This window comes from Corella eumyota, chromosome 2 (assembly GCF_963082875.1).
Source record: "Corella eumyota chromosome 2, kaCorEumy4.1, whole genome shotgun sequence".
Classification (NCBI taxonomy): Eukaryota; Metazoa; Chordata; class Ascidiacea; order Phlebobranchia; family Corellidae; genus Corella; species Corella eumyota.
The window spans coordinates 18,914,582-18,931,414 of record NC_137491.1 but is presented as its reverse complement, the minus strand read 5'-3'; the positions used below and the strand labels follow the sequence as shown (position 1 = coordinate 18,931,414).

Here is a 16,833-nt window from a genome sequence, read left to right as displayed (position 1 = left end):
TTACACAAAAAATAGCGCTACTTACCGGAAGAAATAACTTTTGCCTCCTTCCAAATTGTTAACGGTCCAGGATGTCCTAGAGCACTGAGTTGTAACTGTTGCCCAGGCTTTTCTTGTCGATTCCCGCTTCTCTACTACGTAGTTAGTAACTGCTGATCCACCATCGTTTAATGGTGCTTCCCATGCCATTGAAGCAGTTTCCAATGTAACTTGTTTGAAGACAATAGGGAGAGGTGGTCCCGGTGTATCTTGAACACGGACTGTCACTGCAGCAGATTTCTTACCGCTTCCGTTTTCAAGGGTGATTACATATTTGCCAGAGTCGTCTCGGTTACATTCTGGTAGTAAAAATAAACTGTCCCAATCTGAGTTTTTAATATCGACTCGATCCATCGGCAGTTCTCCGTTTAATTTGCTCCAACTTATTTCAGGTACAGGTCGTCCCTTTACACCACAGTATAATCTGATTGTGCTACCAGCTCTGATCACAAGAGCTTTCATCAAAGACGCATCCAATTCGACACTTGGTTTCTCTAAAATATCAACTGGTATAACAACGTTGGGCACCTCGCTTGCTTCTGATTCCCCGATAACGTTCACAGCTTTCACTCGGAGACGATATTCGCGTCCATTTGATAACTTTGTGACGGTGTAGTTTGTGTTCACCGTAGATGAAACACGTACAAATTTGTCCGGACTCTCTGGGTTAGCTATTTCAATGACGTAGCCTGTAATTGGACTATCGCCATCATAAGCTGGTTTACCCCAAACTAAGTCAACTGTGCTCTTAGTGGTATCGATTACTTTGGGGAATGCTGGTGGGCCAGGTGGATATTTAGGATCTTCAGCCATTGCTGGCAACGATGCGGGGCTGGGTTTACCCATACCGGCAACATTTTCAGCGGTGACTCTGAATTCGTATTCAGCGCCTTCAGTTAGTCCTGTGACTTTAATAGAACGATCAAATACTGGTCTTCGATTGACCTTTACCCATTGGATTGCCTTTGTTTCACGCTTTTCAAGGAAGTAACCGCTAATTGGTTTACCGCCATCATCAGATGGTGCCTTCCACGAGACGGTCATTGTTTCTTTAGCTGGGTTGGTAACAACTGGTGCTTCGGAGGCCGATGGCGTGGTGAATGGGTTCTTTGATGTCACTGGAGACGAAATCAAAGGACAACCGATGCCGTATTTGTTTTCAGCTGAAATTCGGAACTCGTACTCGTGATTTTCGATTAGTTTGTTAACCTTAAGCTCAGTGCCGAGAACGTTACCGCTAACCATTGCCCATGTTGGCCTTGATGTTTCACGTCTCTCCACAACATAGTTAGTGATATTAGCCCCTCCATCTTCTAACGGAGCACTCCAGGTGAGTTTTAAACGATCGGCTAGAATGTTGCTAAACTTGGCCGGTCCTTCTGGTATACCAGGCACATCCAAAACACGAACCTTCGCAGTAGCTGTTGTTGTTCCACTGGAATTGGACAAAGTAAGCATATAGCTCCCTGCATCCGATCGTTTGCAAGATCGGATAATAACTCGTGATCGCCCGACCGCTGTTTGAACCAAAACTGTTCCATTTCCGGATGATTCAAGAGTTTGCCCGTTGTGTGTCCATGATGCAGTAGGCTTTGGTTTTCCAACAATTGTAGCTTCAATTACGATATCTTGCCCTGCTCTAAGTTCTATTAAATCCTTGCATGAAGCATCCAATGTAATAGCTGGTGCAGTGATAGCTTGACGGATTAGAACTGCCTCGGTCGATTCAGATGCTTTTGAGGTCACCACAGCAGTTTGAGCGCTTACTCTAAAGTAATAACGTTCACCTTCCTCTAAGTTAACTAACACGGCGCTTGTTTTCTGTCCTCTACTGTTCATAACTTGAACCCATTTGTCGCCAGGCAGTTTACAAGCCTCGATTAAGTAGGCAGCTATCTTTGTTCCGCCATCACTTTTAGGAGCAGACCACGATAGTTCAGCTGTTTTATCAGTGACGTCAACGACCTCTGGTTTCCCTGGGGAATCGCATTGACTTCTTGCTGCAATTGGCTCGGTTTGAAGTGTGAACGGGCCCGAACCGGCAGTGTTACAAGCTTGCACTCGGAACTGATATTCAATTCCTTCGACAAGTGAACTGTCAACAATTTCCTTTCGTTTCACCAATTCTTTGTTCATCGGAGTCCATAGCAAACTGTTTAATTCTTTCTTCTCCAGATTGTATCCTTTAATTGAGTTTCCACCGTCATTAGCTGGTGCCTCCCATGTTAAAGTGACTGACTCTTTGCCAATTTTAGCAACTGTAAGATCTCTAGGCATTCCGGGTTCAGTAAATGGGTAAGTTGCCTTGACTAACGACGACGATAAAGCCTCGCTTACCCCGCATTTGTTTTCGGCCTTTACTCTGAAGATGTATTCGTGATTTTTGATCAATTTTCCGACGCGAAGAGTGGTTCTTGCCACTGTGCTGCTCACCACTTGGAAGCCTGGATTTTCGTTGTCAGAAACCTCAACAATGTAGTTCAAGATTGGACAACCGCCATCGTCTTCAGGTTGGCACCAGGTTAAGGTAATGGTGTCTACGTTGATATCTTTAAACTCAACGGGACCGACTGGTTTGGTTGGTCTGTCTAATATTTCAACTTTGCATACGGCTTGTTTTTTGCCATGAATATTTTCAGAGCACACGATGTAGTCGTCTGAATCACCGCGAACGGTTTTCGACAATGTTAACGATGATCCTGTTGGCATTTTCTTGGTAAGTAATCGCTCGCTTTCAACAACTTCAATATCCTTCCGCATCCAATATGAGATTGGGTGAGGTTTACCAGTAATGATTGCCTCGATATGAACCTTACTACCAGCACGTACCTTCATTTCTTTTGGCAAGATAATAACCGGTGCTTCTGCTGGTTCTTTTACCTCGACAATTTCAGTTTCCCTTGGCGGGCCTTCCAACTCTTCATTTCTAGCTTTAACGCGGAACTGGTATTTCTTGTCTGTAGTTAAGTTAGCAACATTAACAAATAGATCAGTGACTTCTCTGTATGGGCTCCAAGTGGTAGTTCCTTCACCCTGTACTTCTACAAGGTAGCCTGTGATCTTGCTGCCACCAGTGTGATCTGGAGCATTCCAGGTCAAACCAACCGATGTTTTAGCTACGTCAGTGATTTTAAGTTTGTTAACTGGACCTGGCTCAGAAATAGGTTTTCTTGCACGGATTGGTTTAGGTGTATCAGCTGGTAAACCAACTCCAATTTTGTTTTCAGCCTTGATTCTAAAGTAATAATCTTTTCCTTCGACCAATTTGGTAACTCGGAAAGCTGTCTTGGCGCATTCAGCGGTAACAGCTGACCATGTTTTCTTATCAGCTTCTCGTTTTTCCAACACATAGTTAGCGATATGTGAACCACCATCAGCTTCTGGAGGAGTCCATGAAATTTGAGCAGATGAATCAGTGACATCTTTCACAACAATATTGCTGACTGGGCCTGGTGTATCAAGAACCTTAACATTGATATTAACCGATTTAGTTCCTTTAGCGTTCGAAACAGTAAGCGTGTATTTTCCAGTATCGTCCCGGTTGCTTTCAGGTATTGTAATATTGGTTTTTAAGTCGGTTGTATCAATAATTGCACGACGTGGGATTTCAGATCCATGTTTTGACCATTCAGCTTTTGGCTTCGGCCTTCCTTTAATTGAAGCTAAAAGTCGCAACGAAAGTCCAGCTTTAATTTCAATCTTCTTTCTCATGTCAGCATCGAGATCAATCTCAGGCTCTTCAAGTATTTCCTTAGGTTGTACAGCACCGGTAACACTTTCATAAGGTCCTTGCCCAACGCCGTTTAATGCTGCAACTCGGAACTCGTAGGATTGCTCGCCGCGTAAGCCAGCAACGGTAAATTCAATTTTACGTTCAATACCAACACCGACGTTTTCTTTTCTCCAGTCGTTCTTGCCTTCGATGCTCGACTCAACTAAGTATCCGATAATTTTATCGCCACCGTCATAGGCTGGTGCGCCCCATTGTACTGTAACAGAGCTCTTTGTTGTGTCAACAATTTTAGGATTCGATGGTGGACCAGGTAGTTCAGTTGGTTCTTTAATAGTAACCATTTTAGTTGGTTCGCTTGCTTCACCAATGCCAATTTCATTCTCAGCAAGGGCTCTGAATTGGTAGTCGTAACCATTTGATAACCCAGTAACGTTTAATCGTCGATCAGGTACTGGTTTAGAATTGCATGGTGACCATCTTACGCCCTTCTTCTCACGTTTTTCGACATAATACCCAAAGATATCACGTCCTCCATCAGATTTGGGTACTTTCCAAGATACCATTGCACAATCTTTACCAATCTTGGTAACCTCGGGCGAGTGGGGTGGTCCTGGCTTGCTGTAAGGACTTTTAGCCACAACCGGAGAAGATTCAATTGGGGGTCCTAACCCCATTTTGTTTTCGGCCTTTACTCTGAAAATGTATTCATTTCCTTCTAGGAGTCTTGGCACTGAAAATGTACAGACTTTAACGGATGCTGTAACCACTGACCAAACCATTCGACTAGTTTCACATTTCTCCAAAAGATAACATAGAATTTCTGATCCACCATCATCTTCTGGTGCCTCCCATGCCACCGTACACTTGTCTTTGTTTACAGATAGAGCCTTCAACGGCCCACGGCATACACCAGGTTTATCAAGAACATTAACCTTTGCAGTTGCTTCAACGCTGCCAGCTTTGTTTGTAGCAGTAACAGTGTACGTTCCACGATCTTTTCTAGCCACGTTGCTGACTGTAAGTCGAGTGCTGTCTTCTGTAGTTTTTACACTTGAACCAACAGTTTTGTATAAATCAATATCGCCAAGTTTCCACATTACTTCGGGAATTGGTTTTCCCCCCATGCTGGCATTAATAACAAGATCAGTACCAGCACGCGCTTGTATTTCACCCTTAACAATTTTGTTCAAGATTTTAAGTGTTGGTTTTTCGATGTGCTCACAAGGCATTACAAAGTCAGATGTAGTACAGGCCTCGCTTAAACCAGCCTTATTTCTTGCTTTTACTCCAAACTGGTATGGGTAATCTTCGTCAAGATCAGTGACTTTAAAAGTGCAATCAAGTTTCTTGGTTTCAATCTCATTCCATTCTTTTGATCCTTTTTTCAAGGTCACGATTTGGTAATCAGTGATTCGGCTACCACCATCATATTCTGGTTTGACCCACGTTAGGTCCACAAATTTGTGGGCAGTAGCGACTACCTTAAGATCCATTGGTGCTTGAGACACTTGGATTGGCTCCTCGGCAAGAACTGGTTCAGTCATTTCAATAGAAGGGCCAACGCCGCATTTGTTTTCAGCCGATACCCGGAAGAAGTATTGATGTTTCTCGACCAAAGAAACCTTTACCATTTTCTTTGTTCCTTCGGAGCTAACCACAGTCCAACCGAAAGACGGGAATCCAGGCTGCGTAACTTCTTTAATTTCAAGTAGGTAGTTCAAGATTGCAGTACCGCCGTTATCTGATGGTTCTTTCCATGTCAGTATACACGAGTTCTTGTTAATGTAGCTTGCCTCAAGACGAGAGCACGCAGTTGGTTTGTCCAAGACGGTCACATTAATCTTAACATCTTTTTCGCCAGCCGAATTTTTAGCTTTAAGATTGTAGATGCCAGAATCGCTACGTTGCATATCATCGGCATTCAATTCAGTTCCAGTTGATGTTTTAGTAATTGCATATCTCTTTGTATCTAATGGAGATTCATCCTTAGACCATTCGACTTTTGGCTCTGGGCGACCTAGGATTTTAGCTGACAATTTAGCAGATTGACCAACACGGAATTGAACCTTTGAAGCCATAAATACATCAAGTGATATCTCAGGCTCAACGATGATGTCTTTTATTAAAGTTGGTTTGCTTGTCTCGCGAGCCTCACCTTCACCAGCTTCGTTAACAGCAATAACTCGGAAGTAATATTCGTTGTTGTCTTTAAGTCCAGTTACTTTCAATTCTAAATCTACCGATGGTTTTTCGTTAGCACGAACCCACTTCTTAGCTTCGTCAGCCGTCAACTGATATTCAATAAAATAACCCATAATACAGCTACCGCCATTTTTCATTGGTTTTGTCCAAGCTAATGAAGCTGATGTTGAGTCGTAATCGGCAACTTTAAGGCTCATTGGTGGTCCTGGTGGATAGATTGGTTTGGTTGCTTTAATAAATTCAGATTGCTCAGAAGGCATGCTTAATCCTGCTGCGTTTTCAGCGGAAACGCGGAATGAATAATCCTTGCCCTCAATTAAACCCTTAACACGAAGAGTAAAGCCGAGGAATGGATCGCGAGTAACCTTCGTCCATTTTGAGTTCTCCTTGTCTTGTCTTTCGATAATAAATCCAGTGATTGCACTGCCGCCATCGCTCTTTGGTGGCTCCCAATGCAAAGTACAACCAGTCTCATTAATTTCACTAACCTTTGGCATGCCTGGTGCTTCAGGTTCGTCAAAATTGTGCTTCGCAACTTCAGGTTTAGATTCCAAAGGTTCACTTACGCCGTATTTGTTCTCAGCCAAAACTCGGAATAGATATTCTTTGCCTTGAATGAGCCTTGATACCTTGCATTTAGTACGAGTACCTTTGGAGCTAACAACACCCCATGTTTGTTTAGATGTATCTTTCTTCTCAACTACGTAGTTAGTAATTGGTGCCCCGCCATCGTCTTTAGGTGCCATCCAGGCAATAACAGCATGCTGTGGTGTCATTTCTTTAATGTGTAAGGGTCCAATAGGCACACCAGGCTTATCTAGAACCGAAACATGTACAGATGCAGACTTTGTACCGGCTTCATTCTTAACAATCAAAGTATATTCCTGTGTGTCATCACGAAGAGCGTTCTTAATGGTAAGTAGTCCAGAATCGTTGGCAGCTTCAACCGTCATACGATCGTCTGTAACCAAGTGTCGACCATCAGCAGTTTTCCACTCAGCAGTTGGTGTTGGCACGCCATGAAAAGTAGCTGGTATGCGAAGCGTGGATCCGGCTCTTATTACCAATCCACTTAAAATCTTTGAATCGATTTTAATGGTTGGTAGAGAAAGCTTTTGTCGTGTTGCAACTGGCGGTGTTTGGTCAGGTCGACTTTCTCCAGTCTCATTGACAGCTCGCACTCTAAGTTTGTAGAAGAAATTTTCCTTTAAATCAGAAATACAACACTTTGTGTCTTTGATGGTTTGGAAGTTAACCCATTCACCGTCTGTGTTATCAATATCTAATCCAGCTTTTTGTCTTTCTTCCATTTCCTTTTTGGGTCCTATTTCAAAGTAATCAACAATGTATTCTAACGCCTTTGAGCCTCCATCTCGGTCAGGTTTGCTCCATGTAAATGTAAGTGCAGTTTTATCAATATCCGCGATGTCCAAGTTCTTAACTGGCCCTGGTGCATGGATTGGATTTCTTGCAACGATTTCTTCAGAGTCAATTGAAGGACCGAATCCAAATTGATTTTCAGCAGTTACGCGGAACATGTAAGGTGTTCCTTCAGTTAGATATTTCACCATTAAACTAGTTTTCTTTGCAGCCATTGCCACCGGTTTCCATACTTTGGAGTCAATGTTGTATCTTTCTGCCTTGTAGCCGGTGATAACAGCACCGCCGTTGTCAGATGGCGCCTTCCATTTTAAGTAACACGACTCAGCTCTTATTTCGGACACCCGTAAATGCATTGGTGCACTTGGCGTATCCAGAACATTAGCAATCACTGACGAGGATTTCTTGCCAGCACCGTTTTCAGCGGTAAGCGAATATCTTCCACTGTCTGTTCTTGCTGATTTTTCAATCAACATTGTTGCAACACCTTTATCAACAGTTTGAATAAATCGCTCGCCTTCCAATGGTAAATCATTGCACATCCAAGTTAAAGTTGGGAATGGTCTTCCACGTACAGTTGCGAACAGTTTTAATGCACTTCCAGCCTTAATGACTTGTTCCCTGCATATCGTAGCATCGAGTTCAATTTCAGGTGCTTCTTGTTTCTCCTTGACTACAACAGTTCCTCTAACCAATGCCGGTTCACTTAACCCGGCTTTATTCACTGCAGTAACACGTACTCTGTATTCGTAGCTTTCAACCAAATCTGGAATAATGTAGAAAGTGTCCTTCTGAGTTTCTTGAGTACACCAGATCTTCCAGGCTTCGCTGCCGGCTTTTTGTGTTTCAACAATGTATCCCATAACAGGGGAACCACCGTCCTTTCGAGGCCGTTGCCAGCTCAAAGATACAGTGTTTTTGGAGATGCCAGTTACATGTGGGTTCAATGGAGGAGTTGATGGTGAAATTGGATCTTCTGCTTTGATTTGTTTTGACGGAAGACATGAAGCTCCGACGCCAACGCTGTTTTCAGCTGCAACACGGAACTCGTATTCGTTTCCTCTGTAAAGTCCAGGCACAATGTAATGCGGTTCGTCGATCAGATCCTTAGTTACTCGAACCCAGCGTTCACTTTTTAATTCTCTTCTTTCAATGACGTAGTTAAAGATCGCTTTGCCACCATCGTAAGGTCGGCTCCACGACAAACTGGCGGAATCCTTTGTGACGTCACCAACGCACAGAGCATCAGGTGCATCCGGAACACGGTATCTATCCTTGATCACAACACCTTGGGTTTCAGCAGGTGCTGATAAACCTTGGTTGTTTTGAGCCATAACTCGGAACACATATTCGGAGCCTTCAGTGACTTTAGTAATTTTGAATTCAGTTTTCAACGTTGACGAATTAACAGTGGACCACTTCATTCGCGAGATGTCGCGTTTTTCGATGACATAGTTAAGAATTTCAGATCCGCCATCGTCTTCTGGTGCTGTCCACGTAAGAGTCACGTGAGCGTGGGTGACCTCAACAACTTGAAGGTCACGTGGTACGGTTGCCTTGTCAACAACAGAGACTTGAATAGTTGCGTCACGTTTACCTGCATTGTTTTGCACTGTGACGTTATAGCTTCCACTATCGGCTCGCATGCCTTTCGACACTAACAAAGTGGATGATGTTTTGTCTGCTGTGATTTTAACACGATCGTCAGTTTGTACTTCTGCGCCGTCGCGTTGCCAGGTAACGGTTGGAGTTGGTTTACCTGAAACCTTAGCCTTGATGTTATATTCTTCGCCAACTTTTACAACGAGTTTGTCCTTCACGTTTAACTTAAGAGTTGGAAGCTCAAGAATATCGCGACATACGACTGGTTTAGTTGGAAAAGATGGCTGGCTCAGTCCTTGTTCGTTCTTAGCAATTACTCGGAATTCGAAGTTGTCGCCTGGTTTGAAATCGTCAAGGCTACATTTAGTATCTTGAATAAGTGCCTCAGTTGCTGGCACGTACTTTTCTTGTCCGACCAAACGTTTTTCAATCAAGTACGAATTGACTGGCAAACCACCGTCAGACTTTGGCGCCTTCCACTCCAAGCTGACGACATTTTTGGAAACGTCGACAACTGTAAGATTCTCCGGCCTTCCTGCAACAGTAACAGGATCCTGTGCGATCATAGGCACCGTACTTTCTATTGTTGGGCCTACTCCCATGACATTTTCAGCAGCAACGCGAAACATGTACGATTCACCCTCGGTTAAACCTTGCACGACCACCGATGTTCTTGTGACAGTCATTGACACTTTGGTCCACGACCTTCTAGACGCTTCTCGTTTCTCTATGACGTAATTTGTGATAGTACAACCCCCGTCATCTTCTGGAACATTCCATGCAAAACCAATTGTGTCACGAGTGACGTTTGTGGGTTCTAAAGGACCTCCACATTCGCCTGGAACGTCTTGGACTATGACGTCAACAGTAAGTTTCTTCTCACCTGCAGCGTTCTTTGCAGAAATAGAATATTTACCAGAATGTTTTCGCTGGCAGTTTCGGATAATCATTTCCCTGCTGGTTTCCGATTCACCAATCTTAGCCTCTTCGGGTAAATGCTCGCCATCTTTTTGCCAAGTTATCTCAGGCGTTGGGCGACCGGTGGCATACAAAGGTATCTTTAACAACTCACCGGCTTTAAGAACAATTGTGTCCTTAACTGATGCATCGAGCACAATTACAGGTAGCTCAACACGGTCCTGAACAGCAACAAGATCATCGATATACCCTGGTTCACCAGTTCCAGCAGTATTAACACTCATAACTCTGAAATTGTAAATTCCACCGGTAGCAAGTCCAATAGCATGATAGTCAGTCCCTCTCACAGGGGCCTCAGTAACCTTCTTCCATTCATCTGTTCCGTCTTCTTGGCTCTCAATCATGTATCCTTTAATCTTAGCACCGCCGTCGCTATCTGGCACTTTCCATGATAACAAAACACTGTTCTTAGTCGTGTCTTTAACAATGGGGAATGGAGGCCCGGGTGGACAGACTGGCGCGGTTGCCATAACAGGCTCACTTGGAATTGAAAACTCGCTCATTCCTGCTGCGTTTACTGCAGCAACTCGGTAAACATATTCCTGGCCATCTTGTAAGCCTCGCACTGTATAATGATTTTCACCAATTTGATCTGAAGTTGCCTTGCTCCACTTGCGTTTCGATTTTAACCTCTTCTCAAGGACGTAGTTAAAGATAAGAGCACCTCCGTTGTTCTCTGGTACCCCCCAGTTTACAGTCATAGAGTCGCAAGATACTCCAGTACAGCTAGGTTGGCCTGGAGCATCAGATAACTCGTATTGATTCTTGGCTTCACATGATTTTTCAGATTCAGTCCAATCGCTCGAACCAAACTTGTTAACAGCTCTGTCAAAAAAATTATAAAATCAAAAAAATTCATTATTTATTTACCAACAAGGTTAATTAAACCAATACTTCTAACCTACCTTATTCGAAACATGTAAGATTTTCCTTTCTTTAAGCCAGTAGCAGTTGTACTTAAGTCTCTTGAGTCAGCTACAGTATGCCAGTAATCTCTATCCTCTTCTCTTCGTTCAACAACATAACTACTGATCCTGCTTCCACCATCATCTAAAGGAGCAACCCACGAAACTGTGATCTCTGATTCTGTGACTGAACTGTATGTAAACGGTGTTCGTGGAGCAGTAGGCTTGCCTATAAAAGATTTTAATTTTTAAGTTTATAACTTCAAAAAATATAACAAATTTATTTGTACAAAACTTGGTCTACACCAATTATCCTTTTATTAAAAAACACTTTTTAAATTAAAAAGTTTAAATATTTTATTGGACTTACCTAGAATGTTGACATTAATATTTTTCGATGCTGTGCCAGCTGCGTTTTTAGCAATAATTCGGTAAACTCCGGTGTCTTGTCGAACACTTTTCTGAATGATTAAGTTTGATGTCGCTTCAGTCGTTTCAATTGTCAACCTAAAAACATAAATAAATTAAGTGCATGCCAATATTAACAATATAAAAAACACGTTAAAAATGGGTGATAATAAACGCTTACCTTTCAGATGGCTTGATTTCCTTTTCTTCCAACTCCCAACTGATTTCAGGTTGTGGCCTTCCACTAACTTTAGCGTACAAGTCAATGATTGAACCGACCTCCAATTCTTTAAACTCAATTGTTTCAATTGATGGGTAAACTAAAAAAATACAAAAAGTATTATTTTAAATGCAATGCCTGCTAAATTATAATTTTATATTTAAATTAAAGAGCTTATGTATTAGTATTAAGTAATACTTACGTAAGTTTTCTTTGCATAATACTGGCCCAGCAATGTTGGAATGACGACTAAGCCCAATTTCGTTAAGAATAGCAACACGGAAAGTGTATTTATCGTCGCATTTCAATCCAGTGACGGTGTATGTGCTATCGGTTACATTATCGGCATTGCAACTGTAATAAAAAATTAAGATGTTAGAAAGTTATATAAAAAAACACTTAAAATATAGTTTAGCCAGTTTGAAAGATTTCAAGTTGATAAACTATTTTATATTTACCGTGTCCAACTTTCTCCAAGCTTTGATATCCTTCTTGTGGCTACTACTTGTTGTTCGTCAGCTTCAGGAATTACTTCAAGATGTCCCTTATCTGTTGAAGGTTGTTTTTGCAGAACAACATCATCCCCTAAAAAATAGAAATTTTATGTAAATTGTGAGGTTTTGTAAGTTAAAATAACTACATCAATTTTAAATAGTTTAATACTTACGCATTAGTCGTTCAACCACGAATGTTTGAATAGGTAAGTTGCCTAAGAAAGATGGCACATTCCATTTAAGTGTAACACTATCACCGGTCACACCGGTAACCCTTAAGTGTGTTGGAGGGTCAGAAACCGAGACCGGATCACGGGCTAACACTGACTCTAATGTCTCAGCAAACACGCCTTGGCCCATTGAGTTAACAGCACAGACTCTAAAGAAATACTGGAATCCTTCCAATAAATCAAGAACGTTGAATTGCGTTGCTGAAACCGATGATTCGACACGAACCCAGCCTATGCCATCACTTCGACGCTTTTCGATGATGTAAGTTTGAATTTTGGATCCTCCGTTGTTAGTTGGCGGCTTCCAAGCAAGTTTAGCTGCTCGCTTGGTGACGTTTGATACTGTAAGATGTTCAGGTGGTCCTGGTGTATCTTTAACTAAAACCTTGCACGATGCAGTGCGTGTACCGCCAGCGTTCTTGCAGACTATGACGTAACGGCCGCTGTCGTCACGGCTGCAATCTAAAATAGTGACCTCTGACTGTGTGTCAGTTGTGGTTACAACTGCTGTGCTGGGAAGTGGAAGTTTGTTGTCTTTCTCCCACTTAGTCTAAAAATAAATAAAATTTTAAAATATAAAAATTGATTTTATTGTAAATTTAGTAACAAACTTGTTGTCATAGTTACCTCGGGAACTGGTCTTGCTTTAATTTTTGCTAACAACTTGATTTTAGAACCTGCAAGGACCTCAAGCGAATTTTGGATACCAACATCCAGGGTAATTACCGGAGCGACTAAACAAAGACAATAGTTTTAAAATTAAATTTTACAGTCTAAATTTAACTAATTGTTGATAAAATATTAGTAAACAAAACTTACCAATTTGATCTTTAGCTTCAATAAACGCAGTTGGTGAAGAAGGTTCGCTAGTACCAGCTCGGTTGACAGCACCAACTCGGAATTTGTATTTCATACCCTTCTGTAAGTCTCCTACAACGCATTCGGTTGCTGAAAGAAGATCTTTGTCATCGATTTTGTGAGTTTTCCACTCGCAAGTAACCTCGTCCATGCATTCTAGAATATAACCGAGTATTTCACTTCCGCCGATGTCTTTTGGCGCTTTCCACTGCAACGACACACTGTCTTTTGTCGTGTCCGAAACCTCGGGCGTAGCTAAAGGTGATGGCGGGAAAATTGGGTCTTCAGCGACGGCAAAATCACACTCCTCGCCCCAAGGTCCGACGCCGGCCTTGTTAACAGCACTAATGCGGTATTTGTATCCGACGCTTTCTTTTAGTTGCAAAGCACGGTAAGTACAAGTAGTTACTGGTGATCGGTTAACTTTCTTCCATCTGGTTGAGTCACTGTCCTTCATTTCAAGCCAGTATCCTTGTATAGCGGCTCCTCCATCGTTGGAAGGTGCACGCCACGACACCAGCATACTTGAGGTATTAATCTCCGATAAAGTAGGTTTAAATGGTGGCCCTGGTACATCGTATGGGTTCTTTGCAATGATTGTTTCAGTCTCAGCATATTTACCAACGCCGTGCTTATTTTCAGCTGCAACGCGGAACTGGTACTCAGTTTTTTCAACAAGTTTTGTTGCTCGGTATTTTGTATCCACCACAGTGCTACTTAACACAGTCCAGTTCTTATTGGTTCCTTCTCGTTTCTCGATAACGTAGTTCATTAAATCAGCCCCGCCATTATCCTCCATTACGTTCCATGTAAGCAGCAAGCTTTCTGATGTTACTTTACTTGGTTTAAAGTTACGGGGTGCAGAAGGTACATCTTCGACCGTCACCGTACAACGTACAGTCTTGCTACCAAGTGAATTAGTAGCTGTTACTGCATAGCGACCGTCGTGTAATCGAGTACAAACAGGAATAGTAACAGTTGACAGTTTATCTTTATTGACAATCTTCATATCATCAGTATCAACCAGCTCTGCTTCTGAATCGTCTCTTTTCCATGCAACTGCCGGTGTTGGAACGCCAAGAATTGTAGCAGGTAGATTTATAGCCTCACCAGCTCGTGCGTTTAACATGTTCTTCACACCAACAACAAGGCTAACTTCAGGCTCCATTTCAGGTTCTTTAGCTTCAGTAAGTTGTGTAACCACAGGCTCGCTTTCACCGACGTTGTTTACAGCTTTAATTCGTAACAAATACTTCTTGCCTGTCTCAAGTTCTTGTACTAAAAATTTAGTGTCAACAATAAGCTTCTTGCTGCATGAAACCCAGTTTTCTTCCTCTTCCAACTTCTTCTCTACAATATATCCATTAATTTTGCTTCCGCCATCAGATCTAGGTGCGGACCATCTAAGATTCAACTCAGTATCTTTTTTATCCTCGATTCGAACACATTCCGGTCGGCCTGGCACTACCAAAGGTTCGTGACAGAGAACAGGGATAGATTCAGTAAACGGACCTTTACCCATATCATTCTCAGCACAGATTCTAAACGAGTAAGTACTTTTCTCAATAACGCTTGTTACATCCATAGTAAACCTATCAGTGCTTCCAACACTTAGCCAAGCCCGCATTGACATATCGCGTTTCTCCAGATGATATTTCTTGATGGGACAACCACCGTTGTCGGAGGGCGCGTACCATTTTAAAGTGATAGAATTACGGCTGATTGCTCCTGTTTTAAGGTCCTTGATTGTGCCAGGTACATCATGTACTTTTACGAGGCAAACTGCACTCTTTGATCCACTGGTGTTCTTGGCAATAAGCTTGTATTCACCCCAGTCAGATCGCTTGCATGACTTTACTGTTCCTGTAATATAATTATCAGAAACCTTTTCAACAACTACAGAGCTAGTAACGTCCTCGGCATTTTTCGTCCAGGTAATTTCAGGGTACGGTCGGCCAGTTACCTTAGCGGGAATTACAAAGGTTTTTCCGGCGACAACTGTAATACCATCGACGACGCTTGCATCAAGTTCAACTTTAGGTGATTCCATGATGTCACGAGCAGCTACTTCTTTCATAATAACTGGTTTGCTTTCACCACCACGGTTGGTTGCAGTGATACGGAAAGAATACAGAAATCCATCTTGAAGATTCTCCACAGTGAATCGAGGGGCTGCTAGTTCTTTATCGTTACAGCGACTCCAAGAGCCATCAGATAAACGTTGATCGACAATGTATTTTAAGTTGACGTCACCTCCGTTGTTTTCAGGTAAATCCCAGGCAAGCGTGATCGAAGTCTTGGTCGTATCTTCTACTCTTGGCTTTCGAACAACAGATGGCGCCAAAACCAAATCTTCACAAACCTTGTAGTCGCTTGCAGGGCTGAATTTACTTGCGCCCGCTTCGTTTTCAGCACAAACTCGAAACTGGTAGGTGGCGCCCTCGTTTAATCCTGACGTCACGACAAACTCTGTGGCTCGGATGATTTCTCTAGAAGCCCGAGTCCATCTCGAAGCCTTGCTGTCCTTCTTTTCCAGCCAGTAACCAATAATAGAGCTACCACCGTCATGTGGCTCATTCCATTGAACGGTCATAGATGTCTTTGTGACCTCACCAAAGGTGGGTTTGGCGGGTGCTGCGGGTGGGTCGAATGGAAGTTTTGCAACATATGGTGCAGCTTCAAGCCAAGGACCTCGGCCCATCTTATTTTCAGCTGCAACACGGAAAACGTATTCTTTGCCTTCGACCAATTTGTTGGCGCGAAGCTTGGTAGATTGAACTGTAGTTGAGATCGTATTCCACATTTTCTTGTTCGATTCTTTCATTTCTAACACGTAGTTAAAAAGATCAGAACCGCCATCGTCGCCTGGAATTTTCCATCTTAAAGTCACAGCCTCGTTGGTGCCATCTTCAAACGACCACGGTCCTTTGCAAAGCCCTGGTACATCAAGAACGTTAACGATAACTGTAACACTGTCTTTGCCCTGATCGTTCTCAGCAGTGATTGTGTAATTCCCCTTGTCAGATCGCTTTGATTCGGCAATGACAAGTTTGGTGTTGGTTTCAGTAGTTTTCAGCATCATTTCTCGATCTTTAGTTTCACTTACAACCTTTTCTTTTTCATCTTGTTGTACCCATGATATTACAGGAGTCGGCACACCAGAAAACAAAGCTTCAATTGCCAACTCTTTGCCAGCTCTAGCCTCTAAACCTTTACGTAACATATCCGATACTTCAATGACTGGCGCGGCTAAAGGATCCGCCGCTATTATTGGTTCCTTCGTTTCAACCTTTTCACCAACACCTATTCTGTTCACAGCACCTACTCTGTAGTAATATTCTTTGCCTTTAGTTTGGCCAAGAACAGTTACAGAAGTTGTAGAATGATCTCTTATCACCTCAACCCATTTATCTGAGTCTTTGGCTTTCATATCAACAACGTAGCCGGATATCGGGCAACCTCCATCGCAAGTCGGTTTCTTCCAGGTGAGAATAATCGACTTAGCTCTGACGTCACTAGTTGTTAAATCCTCTGGGGCATGTGGGGCCGAGAGTGGGTCCACTGCCATGACGTCACCAGCTAATTCAGTTGGTTTACCAGCACCAACTTTGTTGTGAGCTGTAACGCGGAAGTTGTATTCGTTGTGGTTAAGTAAACCGGTGACTGTGTAGTTTGTTTCTTTAATTTCAGTAGCAACAGAAGTCCAAGTGCGGCGGCCAGCTTCACGTCTGTACAAAGTAATGATATATTTTAAATATTTTAACATAAAATTAATAATAAATTA

At 42.5% G+C, this 16,833-nt stretch overlaps 1 protein-coding gene across 1 annotated transcript in view; it reads right to left on the bottom strand.

The window, feature by feature from the left end:
• Window positions 1-16,833, bottom strand: part of LOC145743851 (titin-like) — a 151,569-nt gene that overhangs the window by 47,767 nt on the left and 86,969 nt on the right. Inside the window, exons 134-142 of the mRNA XM_082561907.1 lie at window positions 13,011-16,777; window positions 12,819-12,925; window positions 12,135-12,741; window positions 11,926-12,052; window positions 11,670-11,821; window positions 11,429-11,567; window positions 11,210-11,346; window positions 10,840-11,068; window positions 26-10,759 (exon numbers count right to left, since the gene is read on the bottom strand). Coding sequence (XP_082418033.1) covers window positions 26-10,759; window positions 10,840-11,068; window positions 11,210-11,346; window positions 11,429-11,567; window positions 11,670-11,821; window positions 11,926-12,052; window positions 12,135-12,741; window positions 12,819-12,925; window positions 13,011-16,777 — 15,999 coding nt within the window. The remainder of the gene's footprint in view (window positions 1-25; window positions 10,760-10,839; window positions 11,069-11,209; window positions 11,347-11,428; window positions 11,568-11,669; window positions 11,822-11,925; window positions 12,053-12,134; window positions 12,742-12,818; window positions 12,926-13,010; window positions 16,778-16,833) is intronic.